We start from the raw sequence: 24,125 nt of genomic DNA, 5'->3' as shown, positions 1-24,125 counted from the left end.
TGTATAGTACAATATAGTGTGATCAATACATACCTTTTGCCAAGACTTTATTAAACATCTCCCGACAGATCAGGGCTGTGCCTTCTATGCACTTTGGCCCGGGGTGCCGGAGGGAGAGAAAACAAGGGTTGCAAATAATCATACAGAAAGAATGCTCCGGGTTAGGAAAATGACGGGGCTTATGGCTCTGGAAACCTAGGTGACTTGTTGAAACAGAGGCTTTCGGGCTCAGTAAAACCACTGCAGTGGCTTATCACGCCAGGACTGGCGGCGTGGCGGGGGCAAATACACCCGCGATAAAGAGCGCGATGAATATAAAAAGGGGCCAATGTTACGTTCCGCTATATTGGAGTTCTTCTTATACACAGTTAGAAGGGCAATTAGCTTCATCGCCAATAAAACAACACACTAAAACAACTTCTAACAGTCAAAGATGAAGTTAGAAAATACTCTATTTACACTCGGTGCCTTAGGGAGCATCTCTGCCGCTTTGGTCATCCCTAACCTCGAAAATGCCGCCGACAATCATGAACTGGTGAGTAAGGACAAGGACCAGGAGACATCTGGGAACTTGAAATTCGCTAGTGGTGACGGAGAAAAGTCTATCAAGAAGGGTCACAGTGGCGGAGGACATGGAGGGTCCCACAGGAATGGGCACACTGGAGGAAAGGGCACTAAGTCCGAGGAGGGCGAAAGTTCTGACGATGAGGACAAGCCTCATCGTAAGGGCGGTTGCCACGATAAGAAGAAGAAGAAGGGGAAGAAGGGGAAGAAGGTGAAGAGTAAGAAGCATGATGGAAAGACGTTGGAAAAAGGGAGGCCTAACAACAAGCTGGCCCCTTTGGTATCTACCGCACAATTCAACCCAGACGCCATCTCCAAGATCATCCCCAACCGTTACATCGTCGTATTCAAAAAAGGTGTTCCAGAAGAAGAAGTCAACTTCCACAAGGAGAGCGTCCATCAAGCGCAGCTCCAATCCGTAGAGAACTTATCTGCTGAAGACGCTTTCTTCACTTCCACCAGGGACACTTATCTGTCCACCTCCGAAGCTGGCGGTATTCAGGACTCTTTCAACATCGACAATATCTTTTCCGGTTACATTGGCTATTTTACCCAGGAAATTATCGACTTGATACGTCAAAACCCATTAGTGGATTTCGTTGAAAGAGACTCGGTGGTCGAGGCCACAGAGTTCGACACTCAAAATAGTGCCCCATGGGGGTTAGCCCGTATTTCTCACAGAGAGCGTCTAAACCTGGGCTCTTTCAACAAGTATCTGTATGATGATGATGCTGGCCGCGGCGTCACATCCTATGTTATTGACACAGGTGTCAATATCAATCATAAGGACTTCGAAAAAAGAGCCATTTGGGGGAAAACCATCCCGCTCAACGACGAAGACCTCGACGGAAACGGACACGGTACTCACTGTGCTGGTACCATCGCTTCCAAGCACTACGGTGTCGCTAAGAACGCCAACGTTGTTGCCGTCAAAGTTTTGAGATCAAACGGGTCTGGTACCATGTCTGATGTCGTCAAAGGTGTGGAATACGCCGCAAAAGCGCACCAAAAGCAAGCTCAAGAAAAGAAGAAGGGGTTCAAAGGTTCCACAGCAAATATGTCTCTTGGCGGTGGTAAATCCCCCGCTTTGGACCTGGCTGTCAATGCTGCCGTTGAGGCCGGTATCCACTTTGCCGTAGCTGCCGGTAATGAAAACCAAGATGCCTGTAACACTTCCCCAGCTTCTGCTGATAAAGCCATTACCGTGGGCGCTTCCACGTTGAGCGATGACAGAGCCTACTTCTCTAACTGGGGTAAGTGTGTCGACGTTTTCGCCCCAGGTTTGAACATTTTGTCCACTTACATTGGCAGTGACGAAGCTACCGCTACTTTATCTGGTACTTCTATGGCTTCTCCTCACGTTGCTGGTTTGTTGACCTACTTTTTATCTTTACAACCAGGATCCGATAGTGAGTTTTTCGAACTGGGCCAGGACTCTTTGACCCCTCAACAACTGAAAAAGAAGCTAATTCATTACAGTACGAAGGACATTTTGTTCGACATTCCTGAGGACACTCCAAATTTCTTGATCTACAACGGTGGTGGTCAAGATTTGTCCGCGTTCTGGAATGACACCAAAAAGTCTCATCCATCTGGTTCCAAGCATGAATTGAATATGGATGAATTCATTGGTTCAAAGACCGATTTGCTCTTCGAACAAGTAAGAGATGTTCTTGATAAATTGAATATCATTTAATTATTTCTTAACCAAATTTCAACCGCTTCTTCTTTACCCTCTCGAAATTATATGTCGGAGTTTCTCTTTACAGTCCCTTTATTCACGCTTTTCATATCCCCCTTTTCCTTTTTTTGTTTGATCTGAATTTCTTTTAATTCATGGAACTTATATGTCCAATATATCACTAAATATTTGCGTTTTTTAATTAAATATTTTTCTGTTTCCTTTATTACGTCTTTTATTTATCTAGACATTTGATATGGTAGCGTAAAGACTGTATACTCGTGCCATTGTTCGTATCTAGTGACAATACGCTTAAAACGCGAAAAAAACAAACAAACAAACAAACAAACAAACAAAATCGCAACTACAACATCTTCTAAAAGAATTCCTTTGTGACACACTTCTTACTTGTGGTAGTAGCACTTGGTATGACCAGAAAGTAACGTGAAGTAGAGAAACAAGAGTAAGTCATTTTAAAGAAGTCACAAAAGCGTGAAGAGAACAACCAAAATATTCCTTTTTGATGCCAGTCGAGAATCAAAATAGTAGTCAAGAGAGGACCTCTAATAACATCAGTAAGAATGGTAACTCTCAGATCGGATGTCACACCGTTCATAACGAAGAATTGAATATCACTGTGGCAGTACGGTGCAGAGGAAGAAATGAAAGAGAAATAAGTATGAAAAGTTCTGTGGTGGTCAATGTCCCAGATATTACAGGTTCCAAGGAAATTTCCATCAACACAACTGGTGATACGGGAATAACCGCTCAAATGAATGCTAAAAGATACACGGTTGATAAAGTGTTTGGGCCCGGCGCTTCCCAGGATCTGATTTTTGATGAAGTGGCAAGCCCTTTATTCCAGGATTTCATCAAAGGTTACAATTGCACCGTACTAGTTTATGGTATGACATCCACGGGTAAAACCTACACAATGACAGGTGACGAAAAGCTATATAACGGTGAATTAAGCGATTCTGCAGGAATTATACCGCGGGTTCTTTTGAAGTTATTTGATACGTTGGAATTGCAACAAAATGATTACGTGGTAAAGTGTTCATTCATCGAACTATATAATGAGGAATTGAAGGATTTGCTTGATAATAATAGTAACAGCTCCAGTAACAATGGATTTGATGGCCAATTTATGAAAAAGCTGAGGATTTTCGATTCAAGTACAGCAAACAATACCACTAGCAATAGTGCTAGCAGTTCCAGGAGTAGCTCGAGGAACAGTTCTCCAAGGTCGTTGAATGATCTAACACCTAAAGCTGCTCTACTAAGAAGGAGGCTGAGGACAAAATCATTACCCAATACTATCAAGCAGCAGCAGCAGCATCAACAACAACAAACCATGAATTCCAGAAATAATTCTTCTTCTAATTCAGGTTCTGCAACCAATAACATTTCTAGTGACACCAACAACAATAATGGTCAAAGAAATTCATTGGCTCCAAACGACCAATCAAACGGGATATATATTCAGAATTTACAAGAGTTTCATATAACAAATGCCATGGAAGGGCTGAAACTATTACAGAAAGGTTTAAAACATAGACAAGTGGCGTCTACTAAAATGAATGATTTTTCCAGTAGATCCCATACCATTTTTACTATTACATTGTACAAAAAACACCAGGATGAACTGTTTAGAATTTCCAAAATGAATCTTGTAGATTTAGCTGGTTCAGAAAATATCAATCGTTCCGGAGCATTGAATCAACGAGCTAAAGAAGCAGGTTCAATTAATCAAAGTTTACTGACATTGGGAAGGGTTATAAATGCACTTGTGGATAAAAGCGGTCATATACCTTTCCGAGAATCAAAATTAACTCGTTTACTTCAAGATTCTCTTGGTGGTAATACGAAAACGGCACTAATTGCTACCATATCACCTGCAAAAGTGACTTCTGAAGAGACTTGCAGTACCTTAGAATATGCCTCAAAGGCTAAAAACATTAAGAACAAACCTCAACTAGGTGCATTCATAATGAAGGATATTTTGGTTAAAAATATAACTATGGAATTAGCAAAGATCAAATCTGATTTGCTTTCCACAAAATCCAAAGAAGGAATATATATGAACCAGGATCATTACAAGAATTTGAACAGCGATCTAGAAAGTTATAAAAATGAAGTTCAAGAATGTAAAAGAGAAATTGAAAGTTTGACATCAAAAAATTCATTGCTGGTAAAAGAGAAATTGAAGTCAAAAGAAACGATTCAATCCCAAAATTCTCAGATTGAATCATTAAAAGCCACTATAGATCATTTAAGGACACAACTGGATAAACAGCATAAAACCGAACTAGAAATATCTGGCTTCAATAGCAAACTACAAAAATTGACTGAAGTAATGCAAATGGCTCTGCAAGATTATAAGAGAAGAGAGCTTGACCTTAATAAAAAATTTGAAACACATATTACTACGGAGATTAAAAATATGAAAACCACTTTGTTCTCACAGTTAAGTACTTTGCAACAGAGAAATATTCTTCAAGAGACCGACATCCAACCAAATCTTGATATAATCAAAAATGAAGTATTAACCTTAATGGAGACTATGCAAGAAAAGGCAGAACTAATGTATAAAGACTGTGTGAAGAAAATTTTAAATGAATCTCCAAAATTCTTCAATGCCATTGTTGAAAAGATCGACATAATAGGAGTTGATTTTGAAAGATTTTACAAGAATATTGCTGAGAATCTTTCCGATATTAGTGAAGAGAATAATAATCTAAAGCAGTACTTCACAAACCATTTCTTCAGAAATAACCATCAAGAGTTACTTAGTCATCATGTTGATTCTACTTATGAGAAAATTGAAAAGAAAACAAACCAGTTTGTTGAAAACTTTAAGAAGGCTTTAAATGACCACCTCGAAGAAAATAAAAAACTAATAATGAAGAATCTGACTACTACAACCAGCGCAGTTATTGATCAAGAAATGAGTTTATTTGAACCAAAGCGCGTTAAATGGGAGCATTCATTTGATTTGATAAATGAATGTGACTCCATGAATAATGAGTTCTACAATAGTATGGCGACAACATTATCGCAGATCAAAAGTACGGTGGATACCTCATCAAATTCGATGAACAAATCTATTTCGGTTATGAAGGGTCAGGTAGAGGAATCAGAGAATGCTATATCCCTGTTGAAAAATAACATCAAGTTCAATGATCAATTCAAACAGCTAATCAACAAGCACACAATACTGAAGGATAACATAGAGAGTTCGATAACATCAACAAACTCTCACATAACGAATATAGACGACATTTACAATACGATTGAAAAAATAATGAACAACTATGGTAACAAGGAAAATGCTACCAAAGATGAAATGATCGAAAATTTATTGAATGAAATACCGAATCTGAGCAAGAGGATGCCATTAAGGATATCAAACACAAACAGTAATTCAATGCAAAATATAATTTCTCCCAAAAAACATGCAATTGAAGATGAAAACTCGTCTAATGGGAATCCAGACAGTGAGAGCTCCAGAAAAATACTGAAGACCGAATAGCCAGTAATACCTTTCAGTCAGATATTTATTCAAATGGATAATACAAAAAATTAATGTAAATGAATATTCTGTTACTCTTTGAAAGACAAGGTCTAAAAGCATAAAATTAACCTCATCGAGTAAAACAAGGAAAAGAAAACTTAAACAGAACTTTACGGAGCTATTTATCTATATAAGCGCAAAGATTTGTATGTACTATCTTTATTCGCAGAAATAAGTTGTAATAATAAATACAAAAAAAAATAACATTATAATGGACAATAAACATTTTCAATCCTTCTTTCAACTATTAATTATCTTAAATTCCCCTAACTCATTTAAATAATTCTCGACTTCTAGTTTAGGTTTACCGAGCAAAACGCAAATTTTATCAAAATTTTCAGCACTCCTAACAGATTCCTCAAGAATACGTTCTTCATCGTCACTAAGTTTGGGTATAGTGGATTCACCTGTTATCAAAGAACTTGCCTTTTGCATATCAAATGAAACCTTTGATGGTCTTCCTGATTTTATATTATTAAATAGTACCGCGTTTTTAGACCTAATAATTGAGAATGAATGTTCGTGATATTTTTTTTCTGATGAGTTGCTCTCATTTGGGGAATCCTTTGCAATAATTGGGGCTGTTTCTTTCGTTTCTCGTGGACCAACGCTCAACATCACAGGATAAGAGTAGGATCTATAGATGATACGCTTTTCTAGACCAAATGTTATGAATCTTCTTATATCGATGTTATTATCTTTTATAATCATATACTTTGATTCGTACCATGCCTTTAATGTTTGCCCCTGTGAGAGCGATCTATAGAGGTCAAATAAACATGATCTTGTTGGCAGGAACCGATTACGGTTGTTGGAAATATGAATGTTTGAGCTTGAACAAGACGTCTGTGATTGTCTCCAATCTCTATAAGCGGATGAAAAAGAGGAATTTATAGAAGAGTTTTGAGAAACTTTACTGGTGGAACTAAAAGATGTAGTTCTAGAGCCCGGGTTTGAGGGTATGCTAGACGACTTAGATTTCCTTCGTACAGAGAATGATGGCGAATCTAGGTCACCAGAAGTCAGATTTTTGTTTAGAGGCAAGCTTGATATTTTAGATACTTCGGGGAATGTGACATAATATTGGCAATCATTGGCCATTAATGGGTCGGTCAAAAAATTTCTGATTGATGAAGAGGGCGCATATATGTTGGAAAATTGGAAAATATCTGATAATGTGACACACTTGTAGTATATTAAATGTCTTATGCACTCTATCACTAGGCTAGGATCGCTGTTACTCAGCTTGGAAATTTTTGCAATACTGTTTAAACCATCAATATAGGGGACTATGTTCATCATAGTTGGATCCCAGTTTACATCAATAATTTTTTCCAAATTCACAGACGACAACGGCACATCTTCCAGTGAAACACAAGTTGTAGGCGGTCTTAAAAGCGGAAAAATCTTTATATCTACTGCATTTCCCTCATCTATCGGTATGAGACACTCGGAGTAATTATTCAGATCTTGAAAGATTCTCATGAGTAAATCTTGTATGGAAAACGTGGACTCTGGAAGCTCAAAATCCTTGACGAGATCATTGTATCTGCTGTTTCTCAGATCCTTCGCATCTTTGTCGGATGTAGGATGTGTTGGTGTGGTGTTGCTACTGGTATTTGATGTGGCCGGGGGGCATGCAGTAGAAGGCGCTATCGTGGAGTTTTCCAATGCTTTTAAATCAAAGAAAACTGGGTCTTTTTCAGACTTGGACAGCAATTGGTTTTGCTCTTCTAGTACTTTGAACATTTTGCCCAGTCTAGTGATGGCCGGCTCATAAGGAGACGTCTCGCAATCATATGGGAATACAAAGACGAAGTTAAAGCTGAAAAAATTCCTAGCATATATAGGAGAATTGATTGTCACGGGGTAGCATACAATTCTGTACGTACCATATTTGAAAGTAATCAACTTGTGGCACAGTACAGGCTTTGGTATAATGTAGTTCTTGATTGTGTTGAAATTGATGCCATGATTCTTCAGGTTGTTTGGGGGAAACTCATATTTAATTTTAGAACCTTCTGTGGGATGGAACACAGAGTAGAATATGGTATGTATGGGCACAAACCCTTGAAAATAGCTTAGCATTTGTCGCTGATGCTATCTCTGGACATTTTCTACAACAAAAGGAACGAAGACGCTTTGACATACCTCAGTTTTCCTTTTTCACCTCTTAGCAGCCATATTCGGAGATAAAGCTGCACTAACAATACAGGACCTAATGTGATTACCGCATACTTACACACCTACTCCTGCAGGAAATAAGTGGAAGTTCTCAAGCATCAGAGTACTGCAAGAATCTATATAAAATACATCCAACCTACGTAAATGCTCTTGCCTCCGGTATACTTTCTTGAAAGAAAAGGTGCATTGAAAAAAAAACCCCTCAATATGAATTAACAGTCAAGAAATATCTTGCAGGATCGGATCGTATCCATGCTGTGACATTAACTCACCTACCAGTGCACAGAGTTTAAAGATACCTGTTAACCAACATGTCCATTCCATTTCTAGTACATTACTGAACCCTAAAGTACATTAGTTTTTAAGTAGGTCTAAAAAGAAAACATGTTAGGTTAAAACTAGCTTTTCCAAATTACCCCTGGAACTACCCTCTAAAGAGTTAGGGTTCTTATCTTAGTTCCGGGTGAGTGATACGGCTTTTTTTTTGAATTTCTTTTTTCACACTTTTCTCTATCAAGGAAAAGTTCGAGGAATACGATAAAGTTATGATAGGTTGATAAGAGAAAAGACCGACAAGATAAACAGATAGTTGGAAATCGCTTTGCAGAAGTCATCAATCCCTTTTGCAAAATCTCTAGCCACCTGTTTCTCTTTTTATTGCATATATACCAGGAACAGTAACATATAACGATCCGTTGTAGCTATAGTTGAAACTGGTTTTTGAGCTTGTCTCCAATCAAAAGCTTAATTCAATTTTCTTCATACTTTCTCAATTGTAAAGCATAAAATAAACAAAAAAAAAGGCATGACAGATCCTAAACAAAATACGGAAATAGAGGAGAAACACATGTACAATGAGCCGGTCACAACTCTCTTTCATGATGTTGAAGCTTCGCAAACACACCGCAGACGTGGGTCGCTACCACTAAAAGATGAAAAAAATAAAGAACTGTACCCATTACACTCTTTCTCGACGAGAGTTGATGGCGAGGACACGTTCTCTATGGGGGATGTCATACGGGATGAAGATCAAGGTGAAGTACGGAACGCTGAAGTCAAAAGAGAGCTTAAACAGAGGCATATCGGTATGATTGCTCTTGGTGGTACCATTGGTACGGGTCTTTTCATCGGGTTATCTAAACCTTTGGCCAACGCCGGCCCTGTGGGCGCCCTTATATCATATTTATTTATGGGTTCTTTGGCATACTCTGTCACTCAATCCTTGGGTGAAATGGCTACATTCATTCCTGTTACATCCTCTTTCACAGTCTTTTCACAGAGATTTCTTTCGCCTGCCTTTGGTGCGGCCAATGGCTATATGTATTGGTTTTCTTGGGCAATTACTTTCGCCCTGGAACTTAGTGTGGTTGGCCAAGTCATTGAATTTTGGACGAACAAAGTTCCGTTAGCGGCATGGATTAGTATTTTTTGGGTAATCATCACAATTATGAACCTGTTCCCTGTCAAGTATTATGGTGAGTTTGAGTTTTGGGTTGCTTCCATAAAAGTTCTGGCCATTATTGGCTTTTTAATTTATTGTTTTTGCATGGTTTGTGGTGCCGGTGTGACCGGCCCAGTCGGATTCCGTTACTGGAGAAACCCAGGTGCCTGGGGTCCTGGTATAATATCCAAGGATAAAAATGAGGGAAGGTTCTTAGGTTGGGTTTCTTCTTTAATTAACGCTGCTTTCACCTTCCAGGGTACCGAACTAGTTGGTATAACTGCTGGTGAAGCCGCTAACCCAAGAAAAACCGTCCCCAGAGCTATCAAAAAAGTTGTTTTCCGTATCCTAACATTTTATATTGGTTCCTTATTATTCATCGGTCTTTTGGTCCCGTACAATGATCCTAAATTAACAACAGCTACCTCTTATGTCTCTGTATCTCCCTTCATTATTGCCATCGAGAACTCTGGTACAAAAGTTTTGCCCCATATCTTTAATGCTGTGATCTTAACAACTATCATTTCAGCAGCAAATTCTAACATTTACGTTGGTTCCCGTATTTTATTTGGTCTATCAAAAAACAAGTTGGCCCCAAAGTTTCTTTCCAGGACCACTAAAGGCGGTGTCCCATATATTGCCGTTTTTATTACCGCTGTATTTGGAGCATTAGCTTACATGGAAACGTCTACTGGGGGTGACAAAGTATTCGAATGGTTACTAAACATCACAGGTGTCGCAGGCTTCTTTGCTTGGTTGCTTATCTCAATATCACATATCAGATTCATGCAAGCTTTGAAATACCGTGGCATCTCTCGTGATGAATTGCCATTCAAAGCTAAATTGATGCCTGGTTTGGCTTATTTTGCCGCAACATTTATGATAATAATTATCCTCATTCAAGGGTTTACCGCTTTTGCACCTAAGTTCGACGGTATTGACTTCCTTGCCGCCTATATCTCCATTTTCCTTTTCTTGGCTATTTGGATCTTATTTGAAATCATATTTAGGTGCAGATTTATTTGGAAGATTGAAGATGTAGATATCGATTCCGATAGAAGAGATATCGAAGCCATTGTATGGGAAGATCATGAACCAAAGACGTTTTGGGACAAATTTTGGAATGTCGTAGCATAAATATGACGTTCCGTTACCTTTGATTACATTCCCACGTCAATTCGCATTCCCATCTTTGTAGGTCCATTCAAGAAAGAGAAAGTTTGAAAAAATTAGTGAGCTAACTATAAGTCTCAATATTTATATTCTTATCAATATTTCTCAGCGATAATCTTGCCGACCATAAGAAAATGGATGAAGTGGAGGAATTATAACCCCCCTCGAGCCTTCATAAAATATGTATATTTTTCTCATGCTAATACTAATGTACAATTAAATGATACTTTTATTTATTTTTCGTTATCAATCTGTCACCCGAACTTTATACCGAGCATCATTTTCACAATGCGTATGTGTATAGTGAGAATACTCAAAAACGCCAAAATATAATGAGAGCCGTATGTTTTGAACGATTGAATAATATCTTGATTTGAAGTCTAGCAAATATATATGTTCCGATAATGGCTGAACTTGGTGCGTACACTAAGCTGGAAAACAAAGAGCTCAGAACGGAGTTTGAATTGACAGACTTCCCTTTGCCCGGCATAACTGATAACAACTCAGATGACAGAAGCCAAGGGAAAGACTCCTTGAAGGCCATCTACCCCATTGCTTCTGATACGGATGATACTCTGGTTAATAAAGTGCTTCTGGAAAATGATAAAAAATCTAGTATGAGAATGGCTTTTATGAATTTAGCGAACTCTATTCTTGGTGCCGGAATAATTACACAGCCGTTTGCAATTAAAAATGCTGGTATACTAGGTGGGTTGATATCATACATAGCGCTCGGATTTATAGTCGATTGGACATTGAGACTTATTGTCATTAATTTAACTCTTGCTGGCAAGAGAACATATCAAGGCACGGTCGAACATGTTATGGGCAAGAAAGGGAAACTACTGATTCTTTTCACAAACGGGTTATTTGCATTCGGCGGGTGTATTGGTTATTGCATCATTATCGGGGACACCATTCCTCATGTTCTCAGGGCTATTTTCAGTCAGAAGGATGGTGATATACACTTTTGGCTTAGAAGAAACGTCATCATAATAATAGTTACTATTTTCATTTCATTTCCGTTATCTTTGAAAAGGAATATAGAGGCGTTATCAAAGGCATCTTTTCTAGCCGTCATTAGCATGATCATAATTGTTGTTACAGTGGTTATTAGGGGACCTATGCTGCCATACGACTGGAAAGGTCATTCTCTCCAGTTGCGAGATTTTTTCGTAAAAACCACTATATTCAGGAGTCTCTCAGTCATTTCCTTCGCGTTAGTTTGCCACCATAATACCAGTTTTATTTTCTTTTCCATGAGGAATAGAAGTGTGGCCAAGTTCACTAGATTAACACATATAAGTATTATTATCTCGGTAATATGCTGTGGACTAATGGGATATTCAGGGTTTGCGGCCTTCAAGGAAAAAACGAAAGGAAATATTTTAAACAGTTTCCCAGGAACAGATACGGCAATCAATATAGCCAGGCTCTGCTTCGGATTCAATATGCTAACTACGTTTCCTATGGAAATTTTTGTTTTAAGAGATGTTGTGGGTAATTTATTGCATGAATGCAAAATTATCAAAAATTATGATGAGCACACTCAATTATCAGGTAAGCAGCATATAGTTATAACTTCGTTGCTTGTGTTTATCACCATGGGTATATCATTAACTACCTGTAACTTAGGCGCATTATTTGAACTGATAGGAGCCACCACTGCATCCACTATGGCTTACATTTTACCACCATACACCAATCTACTATTAACTAGCAAAAAGAAGAGTTGGAGCGCAAAACTTCCTTTCTATCTCTGTATATGCTTTGGCTTTATGATTATGATTATCAGTAGCACTCAAACTATTTTAGATGCAGTTAATGGTTCTGATGGGCAACACTGCCAAATATAGGAACTTCTTTTCACTGGACGTGGCAAGAGTTTGCTCGGGAGAATCCAAGTGTTTCTTGTTTTTAAATGTCATGTTCATTCACTTTGAGTAGTAAACATACCAAATATTTTGATGTTTTTAGTATCCTAATTGTAGAAGAAATTATACAGTCAGTAAAAATGTAAAGGCGTAAACGCTAATATACCGTATGCTTTTTTATGTTCTTGACTATGTAATAGCTATAAGTGCATATTTATAAAAATACTTACGGTGAAAGAATATCAATTTCTTTTATCTTCACTACGTGTGAACCGAGTAAAAATCATACTTTTCAAGAAACTTTCTTGCTTCTCCTCAGTTTCAAAAGAGTCCTTACTTTTCAAATGGTCATTGCCTTCAAGGGCAATAGAATCTGTAAGTTCGTGATTTCTCAACATAAAGGCACATCCTAACAGAGGAAAGCAAAACACCAAACCTATGATACATAGAATCTTCTGAACATAGCGGTAAGACATGACTAGGGCAATTCTCTCAGGTGTACCCCAGGTATAAGTGGTGATAAATGTAAAGGGAGCACTATATGCTTGTGCAGCTAGTGTGGGATCAGAAATTCTTTTCGAAATTTCCTTTGGTAGAATGTTAGTCCAGACGGCCCCGCTAACAGAACTACCAAACGCAGAACCGATATTATAAGTGGCTAGGTATAATGAAGTTACTACCGCCATTCTGGCATGTGTTTTAGCAGAAGCTTGAATGGAAGCCTGTGTCACATAAGTAAACGAACCTGCACCAAAACCTAACAGGCACAAAGAACCAATGATACCGGAATGTGCACCAGAGTCACCACGGTAATGGACCAAAAGGCCAAAGGAGACAATCCAGCAAGAAATACCAAAAATAATAAATGGTTTAGTCCTTCTCACTTTAATCAGTATGAACCCAAGAATTGTACCGACGATGACCGAAACAAATGAATACAAAGAGGTGATTCTCGTGGCGGACTTAATTGACTCATGGACAGCGACGACCAGCACAGTATACATATAATCACCTTGCATATACCAGTTGAAATTAATAAAGAATGCAATGAGCAAAGCGAAAAATATACCTCTGTCTTTAATCAAATCCCACGGTGTTAGTGGGTGTCTCGAATACTTCATTTCCCATAGCATGTATAATGGTAACACAACAACCCAACCGATAACTTCAGGGACAATAATATGTGCAGATTTCCATTCTTCCTTTAAGCCGCCGGCTAGTGTGAATGGAACCAGTACGCATCCAAAAAAAACAGTAATTAATAGCATTCCAATAATGTCCAATTTCCAAAAAGCGATATCTATGCAGAATGATTTCCACTTCAATTTATTCAGGGCTTCAAATTCAGGCTTCAATCTATCCTTTGCGTGCTTCCTTGCCAAATATCTCATGTGCAACATACAAATTCCAAGCGGAATACAAGCAAGGGGCAATATGAAAGCCCACATGCCAATACCCCATTTCCAGTTGGTACCTATGGCGCTTGTCACATCACCACTTATCCAAGTGTTAATTATAAAAGGTAAAGCTGGAATGAATAAAGCTAATAATCTCCAGTTCAGATTGGAAAAATCCGAGGCAATAACTTCCAGAATTAGAATGATACCGGTAAGACCCAATTGATAAAAGCAACCACCAACGGCAAATCTGGTGATGTTTACTGCTTGCGATTCGATGATGGTACCCACACTGTAAAAAATGACACTGACGATCATGATGGAGAATCTGCCGAAAATATCAGACAATCTCGCAAAAAAGATCTGGCCTACAGCAGCAATGACCGTCTTAATACAGTTGACAGTCGACAGCAGAGAGTGTTGGGAGTACGATGAAGTGGCATATGCCTGGAAAGTGTAACGGATATTACCATCTAACCCATAAGCGTAAGCGATAAGAAAAAGCGAGAAGAACAGAGCAACACGATATAGCGGACGACTGTACATTTCTGCGTAAATCTCAATGTTGTATACACCCGGATCTATCAGTTCAATATAAGACGGTGCTGGCGAGGATGTCGTTAACGTTGGGTTGACATCGACAATAGCTCCGACTTCCTTTTCTAGTATATCAGGAACGACATCTTCTGTAAAGTCTTCGGGGAGGGCATGGTTAGCAGTAGCAGGGTCCATTGTTGTTAAACTTGCTTGACACTTTTTCGACTGATTTCAAACTTAACACTAGAACAGATTAAGCTCATCGATGATCGACGTACTAACTATTGTTTATATACTATTCCTACATCAGTCTATCACACCAATGCACTCAAGAATCATGACTTGGCATAACTGATTGTGGCCGGAGACCTACCAGATTGCACCCTCGAATGTGTTCTTCAAGACAAATCCGCAAACGACATACGTCCGGTTCTTCACCAAAGCAGTTCTTTAAATGCACCTGGATTAATCCCCAAGCCTTCTGTGCAAACGCCGTACGGCGCTTGTGGTGATAAAACCCGAGAAGTAAGAAAAGTCAGAGGAAAACTATTTCACTGAAAAAAAAAAAATCCTCTTAGAAGGCTTGGTAGAAGTTTTTACGGAGACTATTGTTATTTTTATACATGGAAGTTGTTCTACACATCAATTTCAGTATCCAGTTCTCTTGTAAAGAACTTTATCTGTCTTGTAAGCCACTTTGGTGTACAGTAGTTGTGCGCGATGATTGTAATGATCTGTAACCCAGTACACAGCAGGCGTACCAAGTTCATCCGCACGTTTGTATACAAATTCTATGAGTTTTCTACCTACGCCTTTGATTCTGGCGTGTTCTGTGACATATAAATCGTTCATGTAGATAACTTCCTCAACATGCCACGATGTCAAGTGGCTCAGGTAGTGTGCAAACCCAATTGCATTGCCGGTCTCGGTGTCGAAGGCTAGTGCCCCCCACAGCTTGACTGTGGGGTCTAAGAACCTCGCAAAGTTAGTCGTGGCTACCTCCAGAGGCATGTCGGTTTTTTGGAAGCCCTGATACTCCTTCCACAGTTTGTGCCAAGCATCCTCGTCTTTTGGCTCAATGGCTCTCACCACAATTCGATCGCTTGTCATTTTCTCAAATTCTTTGTTTGACATGTCTGTGTACTCCGTGCTAACGTTCCTTATGAAAAACCAGAAGATGGAGGTGAGCTTGTGGGTTTCTTTCACTGGAGCGCACTCATTTGTCTTATATGCATTCCTTCCTTTTTTTATATGTCGTCGCGCAACTTTTCGCTTGATAACGATTTTAATAGCCAAATTGGGAAATATACCAAACATCCAGTCTGCGAAAAATGCCTTTCGCACATCGATCAATATGCCGCCAGGTCACCAGCTGGTGTCTTTAGTTTAATCGATCGAATTGATGTGGTTGACGTGCTGGAATAATGGCGTTGACCTTTAGGTATACGGATGTCAGCATTTCTATGCTGGAATAGCTTGAAAAGTTTGTGATGTGTTCATGAACCTTTCAGATTGATCATGCATAGATGCACAGTCAATATTATGATGCGTGGTTGGTGGCCGTCGTCTCTGCTGTCATGCGAGGAAGATCTATGAATAAGTGCTGACGATTCTCTCCCTCTTTCAAGGCATGGTGGCTTGGAAGCAGCCACGTGCCTCCACCATACGCTTAATACTGAACAAGCACCTACAACTAACTGTTTTTGATAGAGAGGGCAGTGTACTGGAAATCTAGCATCGTTAGCTCTTGTTAGTTCGTTGTATTCTCTTTTTCATTTATAAGAAGCCGAAGTAAGAGGAAGAAATACAGAGCCATAAAACCAAGCCAATATACGAAATCAATGAGGCTTCTCGCACTAATTGTCCCTCTTCAAGGCTTGGCATGGGCTTGCTGCAGAAAAACAACTCACAATGATAAGGATCTTGCAGAAAATACATTCGCATCGTTTCATCTGGCTGACTATGATCTCAGATTTTGGACAGTTGAACAGCATCAATAAATCGGACGAGTTGCTGCTATGAAGACCATCCTTGGATTACTATCAATTATGATGAAATTGATAGATTCATTGACGATAGACTGGCTCATTGGAACAATGGGCCTGCCCCAGATCGTGAAAAATTGAGGAAGCGTATCATCTCTGGCAAGCGAGATGCAACCGCCCCCACCACCAGCCGTAGATTACTAATGCAAATAAACAGAGGCATGATTGCGCAGCATTTACCTAAGATATACGCGCATGTCAATGGAACACTAAAAGTCGCATTTTTAACTCAACTGAAAAAGACTGAATTACACGCTACAAGAAAATGAGACTGTGAAAAGAGAAAAGAAAAGCGAGCAAACAGGCATGCTTATTTACAGCTTAAATATGTTCATAATGTCAATAATGTATTAATTCATCAATGCAGTTATGCAAGTGATGAAACGTGCCCAGAGTACAGTCTCGAAAACGTGGAAGTAGCTTCACAATCCACTATGAACTATACTACAAAATATTTATACTACGACTTGACGATGCGTAGTTGATTTTGTAGTTTATGTAGGCGAAATAGAGACAAGGGCCTCACGTTTTTTAGTATTTCGTCTCCCTTATCCTTGTTCGCAACTGTATGATTTCAAAGAACAACCAAAAATTTTAGTGAAGGCCTAGAAGTTGCTACAATCGTACCTTTTGTCCAGAAAGATATGGTGCCACCAAAGCAGTCAAATATAATACTGCTTGTTTATTGTTATCTGAGATTCTAGCTTTTCTTGGAAGGGGTATAGCGAACGTCCATTTGGTAACCCATGAGTAGGTCGACGATAACTTGGGTAAAAGCATGTACTTTTTTCGCCAATTGGGTATTTGCTGATGACATTATTTGCAGGATTATGCAGTCAGTTAATTTAGTTTAACTTCAAGGGCCGCGTACCGGACTTAAAAATTAAAGTTTGTAAATATCAAAGATGGGGGTGGGGTATGCGTCTCGACTACGTGGGTTATAGAAAAGAATCTGTGCAGGCACCGAGGCACTAAGGCACAATATAAAGTGGGGTGATTCCTCGGTGCGGTAGTTTGTCAGCAGGCAGGTTAGTGAGGCAGGAAGCTGCCTAGTCAGACATGACGTAGACATTCTAGAATATTATTGAATAATATCATTTCTTGACTCCTAGTCTTATAGGATACAGAATCCAATGAAACGGAAGTAATATTTAGAGTTGAATTCCCCTGGATATATGCAAAAAGCAAACGTATTCATTATTGAAATTTATCGCATCAATGGTGTGAGACTGTCGCCTCCCCCTAGAAACCTGCCACTTACAGAGACATATAAAGGGCAAAGGTGAAATTAACTGGTTCTGGTTCATCGTACACTTGTACCCTAGAAGAATAAAGGATAACAAAACTAAAACAACAAAAAACAAAAAACAAAAGCGCAATAAAAACTAAAAGATGTCTACTGTACAATCTTCTGTCGGAAGTGATACAGATATTCAGAACGCTTCTAATGCCGATGTTCATATCGCACCACGTGTGGAAAAAGAGTGGTCTGATGAGTTTGATGACAACGAAGTTTTAAATGGGGATACAATAGAGCCTCCAAAGAGGGGCCTTCTAGGTTACCTCGTCATCTATTTACTCTGTTATCCTATATCCTTTGGAGGTTTCCTACCTGGTTGGGATAGTGGTATTACAGCAGGTTTCATCAACATGGACAACTTCAAAATGAACTTTGGATCCTACAAGCACAGTACTGGAGAGTACTACTTAAGCAATGTTCGTATGGGTCTTTTGGTCGCCATGTTTAGTGTCGGATGTGCTATAGGGGGTGTCTCTTTCGCCCGTTTTGCCGATAAGTTAGGCAGAAGGCTAGCAATTGTGATTGTGGTATTGGTATATATGGTTGGTGCCATTATTCAGATCAGTTCAAACCATAAATGGTACCAATACTTTGTCGGTAAGATCATTTACGGTCTCGGTGCTGGTGGTTGTTCGGTGTTGTGTCCAATGCTTTTGTCGGAAATAGCACCCAAGGACCTGAGAGGTGGGCTTATTTCATTGTACCAACTGAACATGACCTTTGGTATTTTCTTAGGTTATTGTAGTGTTTATGGAACAAGGAAATATGACAACACTGCACAATGGAGAGTGCCTCTTGGGCTTTGCTTTTTGTGGGCCCTGATTATCATCATTGGTATGCTATTGGTCCCAGAATCACCCAGGTATTTGATCGAGTGTGAAAGACATGAGGATGCATGTATTTCGATTGCAAAGATTAACAAGGTTTCACCAGAGGATCCATGGGTACAGAGACAGGTTGAAGAAATCAACGTCGGGGTGCTCGCCCAAAAGGAACTAGGAGAAGCATCATGGAAGGAACTTTTCTCAATTAAAACAAAGGTTCTTCAACGTTTGATTACAGGGATCCTAGTGCAAACATTTTTGCAACTTACCGGTGAAAACTACTTTTTCTTCTACGGAACTACCATCTTCAAATCTGTCGGGCTTACTGACGGTTTTGAGACCTCAATCGTTTTGGGTACCGTGAATTTCTTCTCCACTATCATCGCTGTTATGGTCGTCGACAAGATCGGTCGTCGTAAATGTCTATTGTTCGGTGCAGCTGGAATGATGGCTTGTATGGTTATATTTGCTAGTATCGGGGTGAAATGTCTTTACCCCCATGGCCAGGATGGTCCCTCTTCGAAAGGTGCAGGTAATGCTATGATTGTGTTCACCTGCTTTTATATATTCTGCTTCGCAACAACATGGGCACCAGTCGCTTATATCGTGGTTGCTGAGTCGTTCCCTTCGAAGGTCAAGTCCAGAGCTATGTCCATTTCAACTGCATTCAACTGGCTATGGCAATTCTTGATCGGTTTCTTCACACCATTCATTACCGGCTCGATCCATTTCTACTATGGTTATGTGTTTGTTGGATGTTTGGTTGCCATGTTTTTGTACATATTCTTCTTTTTACCAGAAACAATCGGTTTATCTTTGGAAGAAATCCAATTACTGTACGAAGAAGGTGTGAAGCCATGGAAATCCACATCTTGGGTTCCACCATCAAGGAGAGGAGTCCATTCAGAAGAGACTGAGACTCAGGAGAAAGATTGGAAGAAATTTTTGAAGTTTTCAAAGGCTTCTAATTGATCGTTGGGATCATATTCTTGCCGTTTTAGGCAGCATTGTATATTATGCTCTACATATAAATGTGTAATTTTAATTTGTGACGAATTTATGAAGGTCCACGAAGCTATGAAGATCGATACCCTTACATGCTGGTATGTGTTTACCACCTGAGCACCAGTTTATTCAGAAAACAGTATTATGTCTGATCGTTTCCTTTTTTTCTACAAAGCGAAAGGAGAAAGCTTAATATCTGTGATGTGGATATCGAGGGTGATGGCAGTGACCAACACAAATATGTGTGTTATTGAGTAGTTATTAAAATTCATCGAGAATGCATTGACAGGTATATAATACGTTACATGACTAAACAAAATAATATAAAAAAAGTACAAAAACACATAATCTATCCCAGATATCTGCTCATTACTATCCAGGCACGCGGATCGCTTTCTAAATTACACCTGGTCTAGAACTTCGTTCACAGCGGCAAGTGGTCCTTTATCATAAACAACTTCTAGCGAGTGAGTCAATTGCGCAACAAAGTCCTTGCTATCACGAATTTCAGGGCTGAAAAGGACCTCGATGTTAAGTAGCTCGTGAGGATCCTTACCACCCTTAACAGCAGCAGCCTTCAAGGTATCTGCCATGGGGTCCTCAATTTCGAATGGTTTGCCGTTCATGTCGACACCGGTCAAATAACGGAACCATCCAGCCACACACACTGCCAACAACTTATACTTGCCGTTAGGCTTGCGCAACTGCTCGTAGATCGAAGGTAAAACGTACTTGGGCATCTTACCTGAGCCCATCAAACAGATACGTGCAACGGTGTCCTGAATTGCTGGATTGGAGAATCTCTCCAACACAGACGCAGTGTATTCTTCGAAATCCACGCCTGGCACCTTAGGTAACAATGGGATGACTTCCTCACGCATCAAAACACGGATGTACTTGTTGATGGTTGGGTCGTTGACGACCTCGTGTATATAGGTGTAACCGGCCAAGTATCCAAGGTATCCCATGGCTGAGTGCCCACCGTTAAGCAGACGCAATTTCATCAGTTCATAGGAATCGACATCCTTGACAACTTGAACACCGACAAGTTCCCAAGGAGGACGGCCGTCAGAAAAGTTGTCTTCAAGAACCCATTGGATGAAAGGCTCTGCAACAACGGGACATTGGTCCTTAATTCCCCAAGTGTCAGTGACGTACTTGCGCTCCTTGTCAGTGCAACGTGGTGTGACACGATCAACCATACAGTTAGGAGAAGTAACCTTCTCTTCGATCCAGGCAGCGAACTTCTCATCCTTCTTTAACTTGGCAAACGCAACAAGCATAGCCTTGACTGTGATACCGTTTTGAGGCATGTTGTCACAGGACATAATGGTGAAGGGAGTGAGGCCTTTCTTGTAACGCAGCAATAGAGCCTCATATAGGTAACCGTAGAGAGTGGCAGGATTCTCTGGATGATTCAAATCGTTGACAATTTCCGGAGCATCGGTCATTAACGAGTTTGTTGCTTCACTATGGTAATAACCGTTCTCGGTAACGGTTAGAGAAACAATATGTGTATCTGGGTTGGCCATCTTTTCGATGACAGCCCTTGGATCATCGGGTGCGTACATGTATGCGGTGATGGAACCGACAATGTAAGCGTTGGTTTCCTTGATACCGCGCTCTACAACTGTGTATAGACAATCTTGGGCTTTCATAGCATCGCGCATAAGGGCATCTGCCTTCATTAAGCCAACACCACATATTGACCAGTCCTTCAAGCTGTGATCCTGCATCAAACGGTTCATGAAAACGGCCAAGTGGGAACGATGGAATGCACCAACACCCAGATGAACAATACCCTGTTTAACGCCTTCTCTGGGGTAAGTTGGTATTGGAAGGGTGGATTGAAAACTCTTGAGAGTTTTTGCATTCAAGCTGGTAGCTGTTGTTTCATTGGACTTTGTCATTTTTAAAGTTGTTACTTGTCTTCTTTTCTCGTTTTTTATCTTTGTTTTTGTTAATATTATTACTAATATTACTATGATGTGCAGAGAGCAAGGAAAGAAATTAATGCGAATCGTTAGACAGTTGCTGTTAGCTATTTATATGTAAATTGAATTATATCTGAAAATTTGAGACAATTATCTCCCCACAGATTCCCCCTATAATACAATGCTTCTGAATTGCAGTGGCCAGCATTACGGTGTAAGCGATTTTTCCCCATTTTCATCAAATACGATGAATGTATGTACCTGTCCCATCGCTTCACAACTTCTACGGAAAGTTTGTTGCTTGGAACTGCGCGAAAAATTCATTCAATGACGTATAATTATGGTGTGTTTCGACCAAAAAAGGTGAGTTAAAAATAAAAAGAAAGTTTATGCTAAAAATGAACTAGTTGAAGTTGTTCTACAGCAATTTCAGACCCACGCCAAGGAGAGAGTGGTTAATGTGGTGGGATAACGCGGGGTAGAACGACTCAGGCACAAAGGCAAAAACAAGAAACAGGCACACAATTAGGCACAAAGACTATCCCACGCTGCACAACATGTGACCCCTTTTTTCCGAAGAAAAAAAGCAGAAAGGTTGGCTGGCATTAGGTATAATGCAAGCATATAGAGGAAAGTTCTCGCGATTGATTATTGGTAAGCAGAAAACAGAGTTCGTTGAAGCTGGCTAGCTACGCATAGATTCAGCATACATCGGTCCATATCAGGGATGCATATTAAAACTCATTCAAGAGCTGTTTTCTTTACTTTCTTTTTCTTCAGGACACAAAGTGTATAATGCTGTATTTTATCTCCGGCGTCTTATCTCTTACCTCTGATCACAGAACGCCTACACGTTAGCTTGCTCATCTCATTTCCACAGTGATACTAAATTTAAGGTGGCACGGCATGTAAGTTACTCCAATTGTTGTCAACTAGAATTGCACAAATGAAAAAGGCCAATCATTTCAACATTATAAAATACAACTTTTAAGTGAATAATGAAACCACCAAAAAATTAACTAGAAGTAAACAAAGAAAAGCAAAATTTTATGTCTCAAGCTAGTAACTTTGCCATTATTTTCAGAAGAGTCGGTGACATTGCCATCGAGGGAAAGACCAACTTCGGCCATTGAAAACTTCCATATTATGACAAGTTAGCAACTGGAATCAATGGTTCCAAATTTCGCCCATTAAATACCTGAAACATTGGAAAAAACATATTGTTGACCCTAATAGTGCGTAGTCACCAGTAAAACAGACAGGATGTGGATTTTTATGTGATTATAATGAGGCTCAAAGTTGATGATGGTGTTTCCATTTAACTTGGTGTACAGATGATATGTTTTGAATAATGATATCACATTCTAAAATATTCAATGAGGTTCCAAAAAAGCTGGTTATTTAGGGTTTTCGGATATATTAGGTTCCACTATATAGTCTAGCCTTTGTTCTGCTATGATGTTCTTCACAAACTTCTGAACAAGAAATATGACGAAGAGGCCGTTACTTTCACTGCAAAGAAACATACTATTCTTTGAATTGTATTAGTAGTAAGTAGGAGGTAAGTTTTGTTACTTGCTTCTTATGAGATATGTATACGCTATGCCCTATACATTAAGTGTGTCACAATTATGAATGCGACAATAGCCCCACGGTTTCCAAAGATTATAACTAACCGTGCGTTTTCTCTGAATTGTTTCCCTGAGGTGATCAGGATCTTTAGCATACCAAGAAACTTTTATTATGACGCTTTAGCCACTTATTGTGCTAGTGATTATTGTCCTGAAAAATATTAAAGAAAGGTGTGGAATCAACTTTATGTAGCATCACTTGGTAAATGCTGTGGTCTTACGGATAAATAGATTTTTATATTTCTGATATTGTGCTAGAATACTAGTATAGAAACTAGTACTTCATATGACAGATGTATGAATAAATTATCCTTGAATACTAACGGGACATGTTTGGAGAGGCTTATTTTCAAAGAACACCTGTAATGTCCATTAAGAAACCTCAACAAAGCTATCTGAATTAGCTAATGTAACAGTGAAAGTTGTAAACAGTACGATGAAAGTATTAAGTTAACAAGTTGGAACTTTTTGAAAATTCATCCAAGTTTTTTTCAAGGTAACTCTGTAATAAAAAATGATCCAAAGGGGTTTTGAATAAAATTTTAAAACTCGCTGATTTTTTCAAGTATTTCTAATATTTTGTAAATAATTGATAGTCCCAAGATATATTAAAAAAGATATTAATCCGATTGATTTTGATTTTTAGCTCAGATGATTTTTCTGAAAATGAAATATTTTTATAATAAAGAAGATGTGTGTTTAAATACGAGCAAAGAACCATTACTGTTGTTGGAATAATATTCAACTGCCTTATAAGGACAAGTACTTATCTTGTTGGTCTACTATCATATATAGTGTAAGAAAATGAGATGAATAACGGAAACGTCATCGAAGTTGGTGGAAGCTGAAACACATGGATGGATAATGTAATAAGACACTGAATGACAACGAACAAAACAGAAGAAGAAATGGATGTATTTATAATGTAGTTTTGATTCCCTTATATGGATTCTAAAATACT

The 24,125-nt window shown here is 39.2% G+C and overlaps 9 protein-coding genes across 9 annotated transcripts; 5 read left to right on the top strand and 4 right to left on the bottom strand.

The window, feature by feature from the left end:
• Positions 1-433: 433 nt before the first annotated feature.
• Positions 434-2,260, top strand: PRB1 (proteinase B; the record flags this gene model as incomplete). The annotated part of the gene is made up of 1 exon (XM_056221766.1): positions 434-2,260. The coding sequence occupies one exon, from the start codon at positions 434-436 to the stop codon at positions 2,258-2,260; it is 1,827 nt and encodes a 608-aa protein (XP_056081524.1).
• Positions 2,261-2,768: 508 nt separating this feature from the next.
• Positions 2,769-5,777, top strand: CIN8 (kinesin motor protein CIN8; the record flags this gene model as incomplete). The annotated part of the gene is made up of 1 exon (XM_056221765.1): positions 2,769-5,777. One exon carries the CDS (start codon positions 2,769-2,771, stop codon positions 5,775-5,777), a length of 3,009 nt encoding a protein of 1,002 aa, XP_056081523.1.
• A 282-nt stretch (positions 5,778-6,059) lies between these two features.
• Positions 6,060-7,907, bottom strand: NPR2 (nitrogen permease regulating protein NPR2; the record flags this gene model as incomplete). Its single annotated transcript, XM_056221763.1, has 1 exon — positions 6,060-7,907. One exon carries the CDS (start codon positions 7,905-7,907, stop codon positions 6,060-6,062), a length of 1,848 nt encoding a protein of 615 aa, XP_056081522.1.
• Positions 7,908-8,808: 901 nt separating this feature from the next.
• CAN1 (arginine permease CAN1) lies at positions 8,809-10,581 on the top strand (the record flags this gene model as incomplete). The annotated part of the gene is made up of 1 exon (XM_056221762.1): positions 8,809-10,581. One exon carries the CDS (start codon positions 8,809-8,811, stop codon positions 10,579-10,581), a length of 1,773 nt encoding a protein of 590 aa, XP_056081521.1.
• Positions 10,582-11,021: 440 nt separating this feature from the next.
• AVT2 (Avt2p) lies at positions 11,022-12,473 on the top strand (the record flags this gene model as incomplete). The annotated part of the gene is made up of 1 exon (XM_056221761.1): positions 11,022-12,473. The coding sequence occupies one exon, from the start codon at positions 11,022-11,024 to the stop codon at positions 12,471-12,473; it is 1,452 nt and encodes a 483-aa protein (XP_056081520.1).
• Positions 12,474-12,733: 260 nt separating this feature from the next.
• Positions 12,734-14,620, bottom strand: SIT1 (siderophore transporter; the record flags this gene model as incomplete). Its single annotated transcript, XM_056221760.1, has 1 exon — positions 12,734-14,620. The coding sequence occupies one exon, from the start codon at positions 14,618-14,620 to the stop codon at positions 12,734-12,736; it is 1,887 nt and encodes a 628-aa protein (XP_056081519.1).
• A 453-nt stretch (positions 14,621-15,073) lies between these two features.
• On the bottom strand, positions 15,074-15,559 carry HPA3 (D-amino-acid N-acetyltransferase; the record flags this gene model as incomplete). Its single annotated transcript, XM_056221759.1, has 1 exon — positions 15,074-15,559. One exon carries the CDS (start codon positions 15,557-15,559, stop codon positions 15,074-15,076), a length of 486 nt encoding a protein of 161 aa, XP_056081518.1.
• Positions 15,560-17,862: 2,303 nt separating this feature from the next.
• On the top strand, positions 17,863-19,566 carry HXT13 (hexose transporter HXT13; the record flags this gene model as incomplete). The annotated part of the gene is made up of 1 exon (XM_056221758.1): positions 17,863-19,566. The coding sequence occupies one exon, from the start codon at positions 17,863-17,865 to the stop codon at positions 19,564-19,566; it is 1,704 nt and encodes a 567-aa protein (XP_056081517.1).
• A 434-nt stretch (positions 19,567-20,000) lies between these two features.
• DSF1 (mannitol dehydrogenase DSF1) lies at positions 20,001-21,509 on the bottom strand (the record flags this gene model as incomplete). Its single annotated transcript, XM_056221757.1, has 1 exon — positions 20,001-21,509. The coding sequence occupies one exon, from the start codon at positions 21,507-21,509 to the stop codon at positions 20,001-20,003; it is 1,509 nt and encodes a 502-aa protein (XP_056081516.1).
• Positions 21,510-24,125: the final 2,616 nt, after the last annotated feature.

The sequence above is a fragment of the Saccharomyces mikatae genome (assembly GCF_947241705.1).
Source record: "Saccharomyces mikatae IFO 1815 strain IFO1815 genome assembly, chromosome: 5".
In the NCBI taxonomy this organism is placed as follows: domain Eukaryota; kingdom Fungi; phylum Ascomycota; class Saccharomycetes; order Saccharomycetales; family Saccharomycetaceae; genus Saccharomyces; species Saccharomyces mikatae.
The sequence above is the reverse complement of the archived record's forward strand: the minus strand, read 5'-3'. Positions and strand labels throughout refer to the sequence as shown.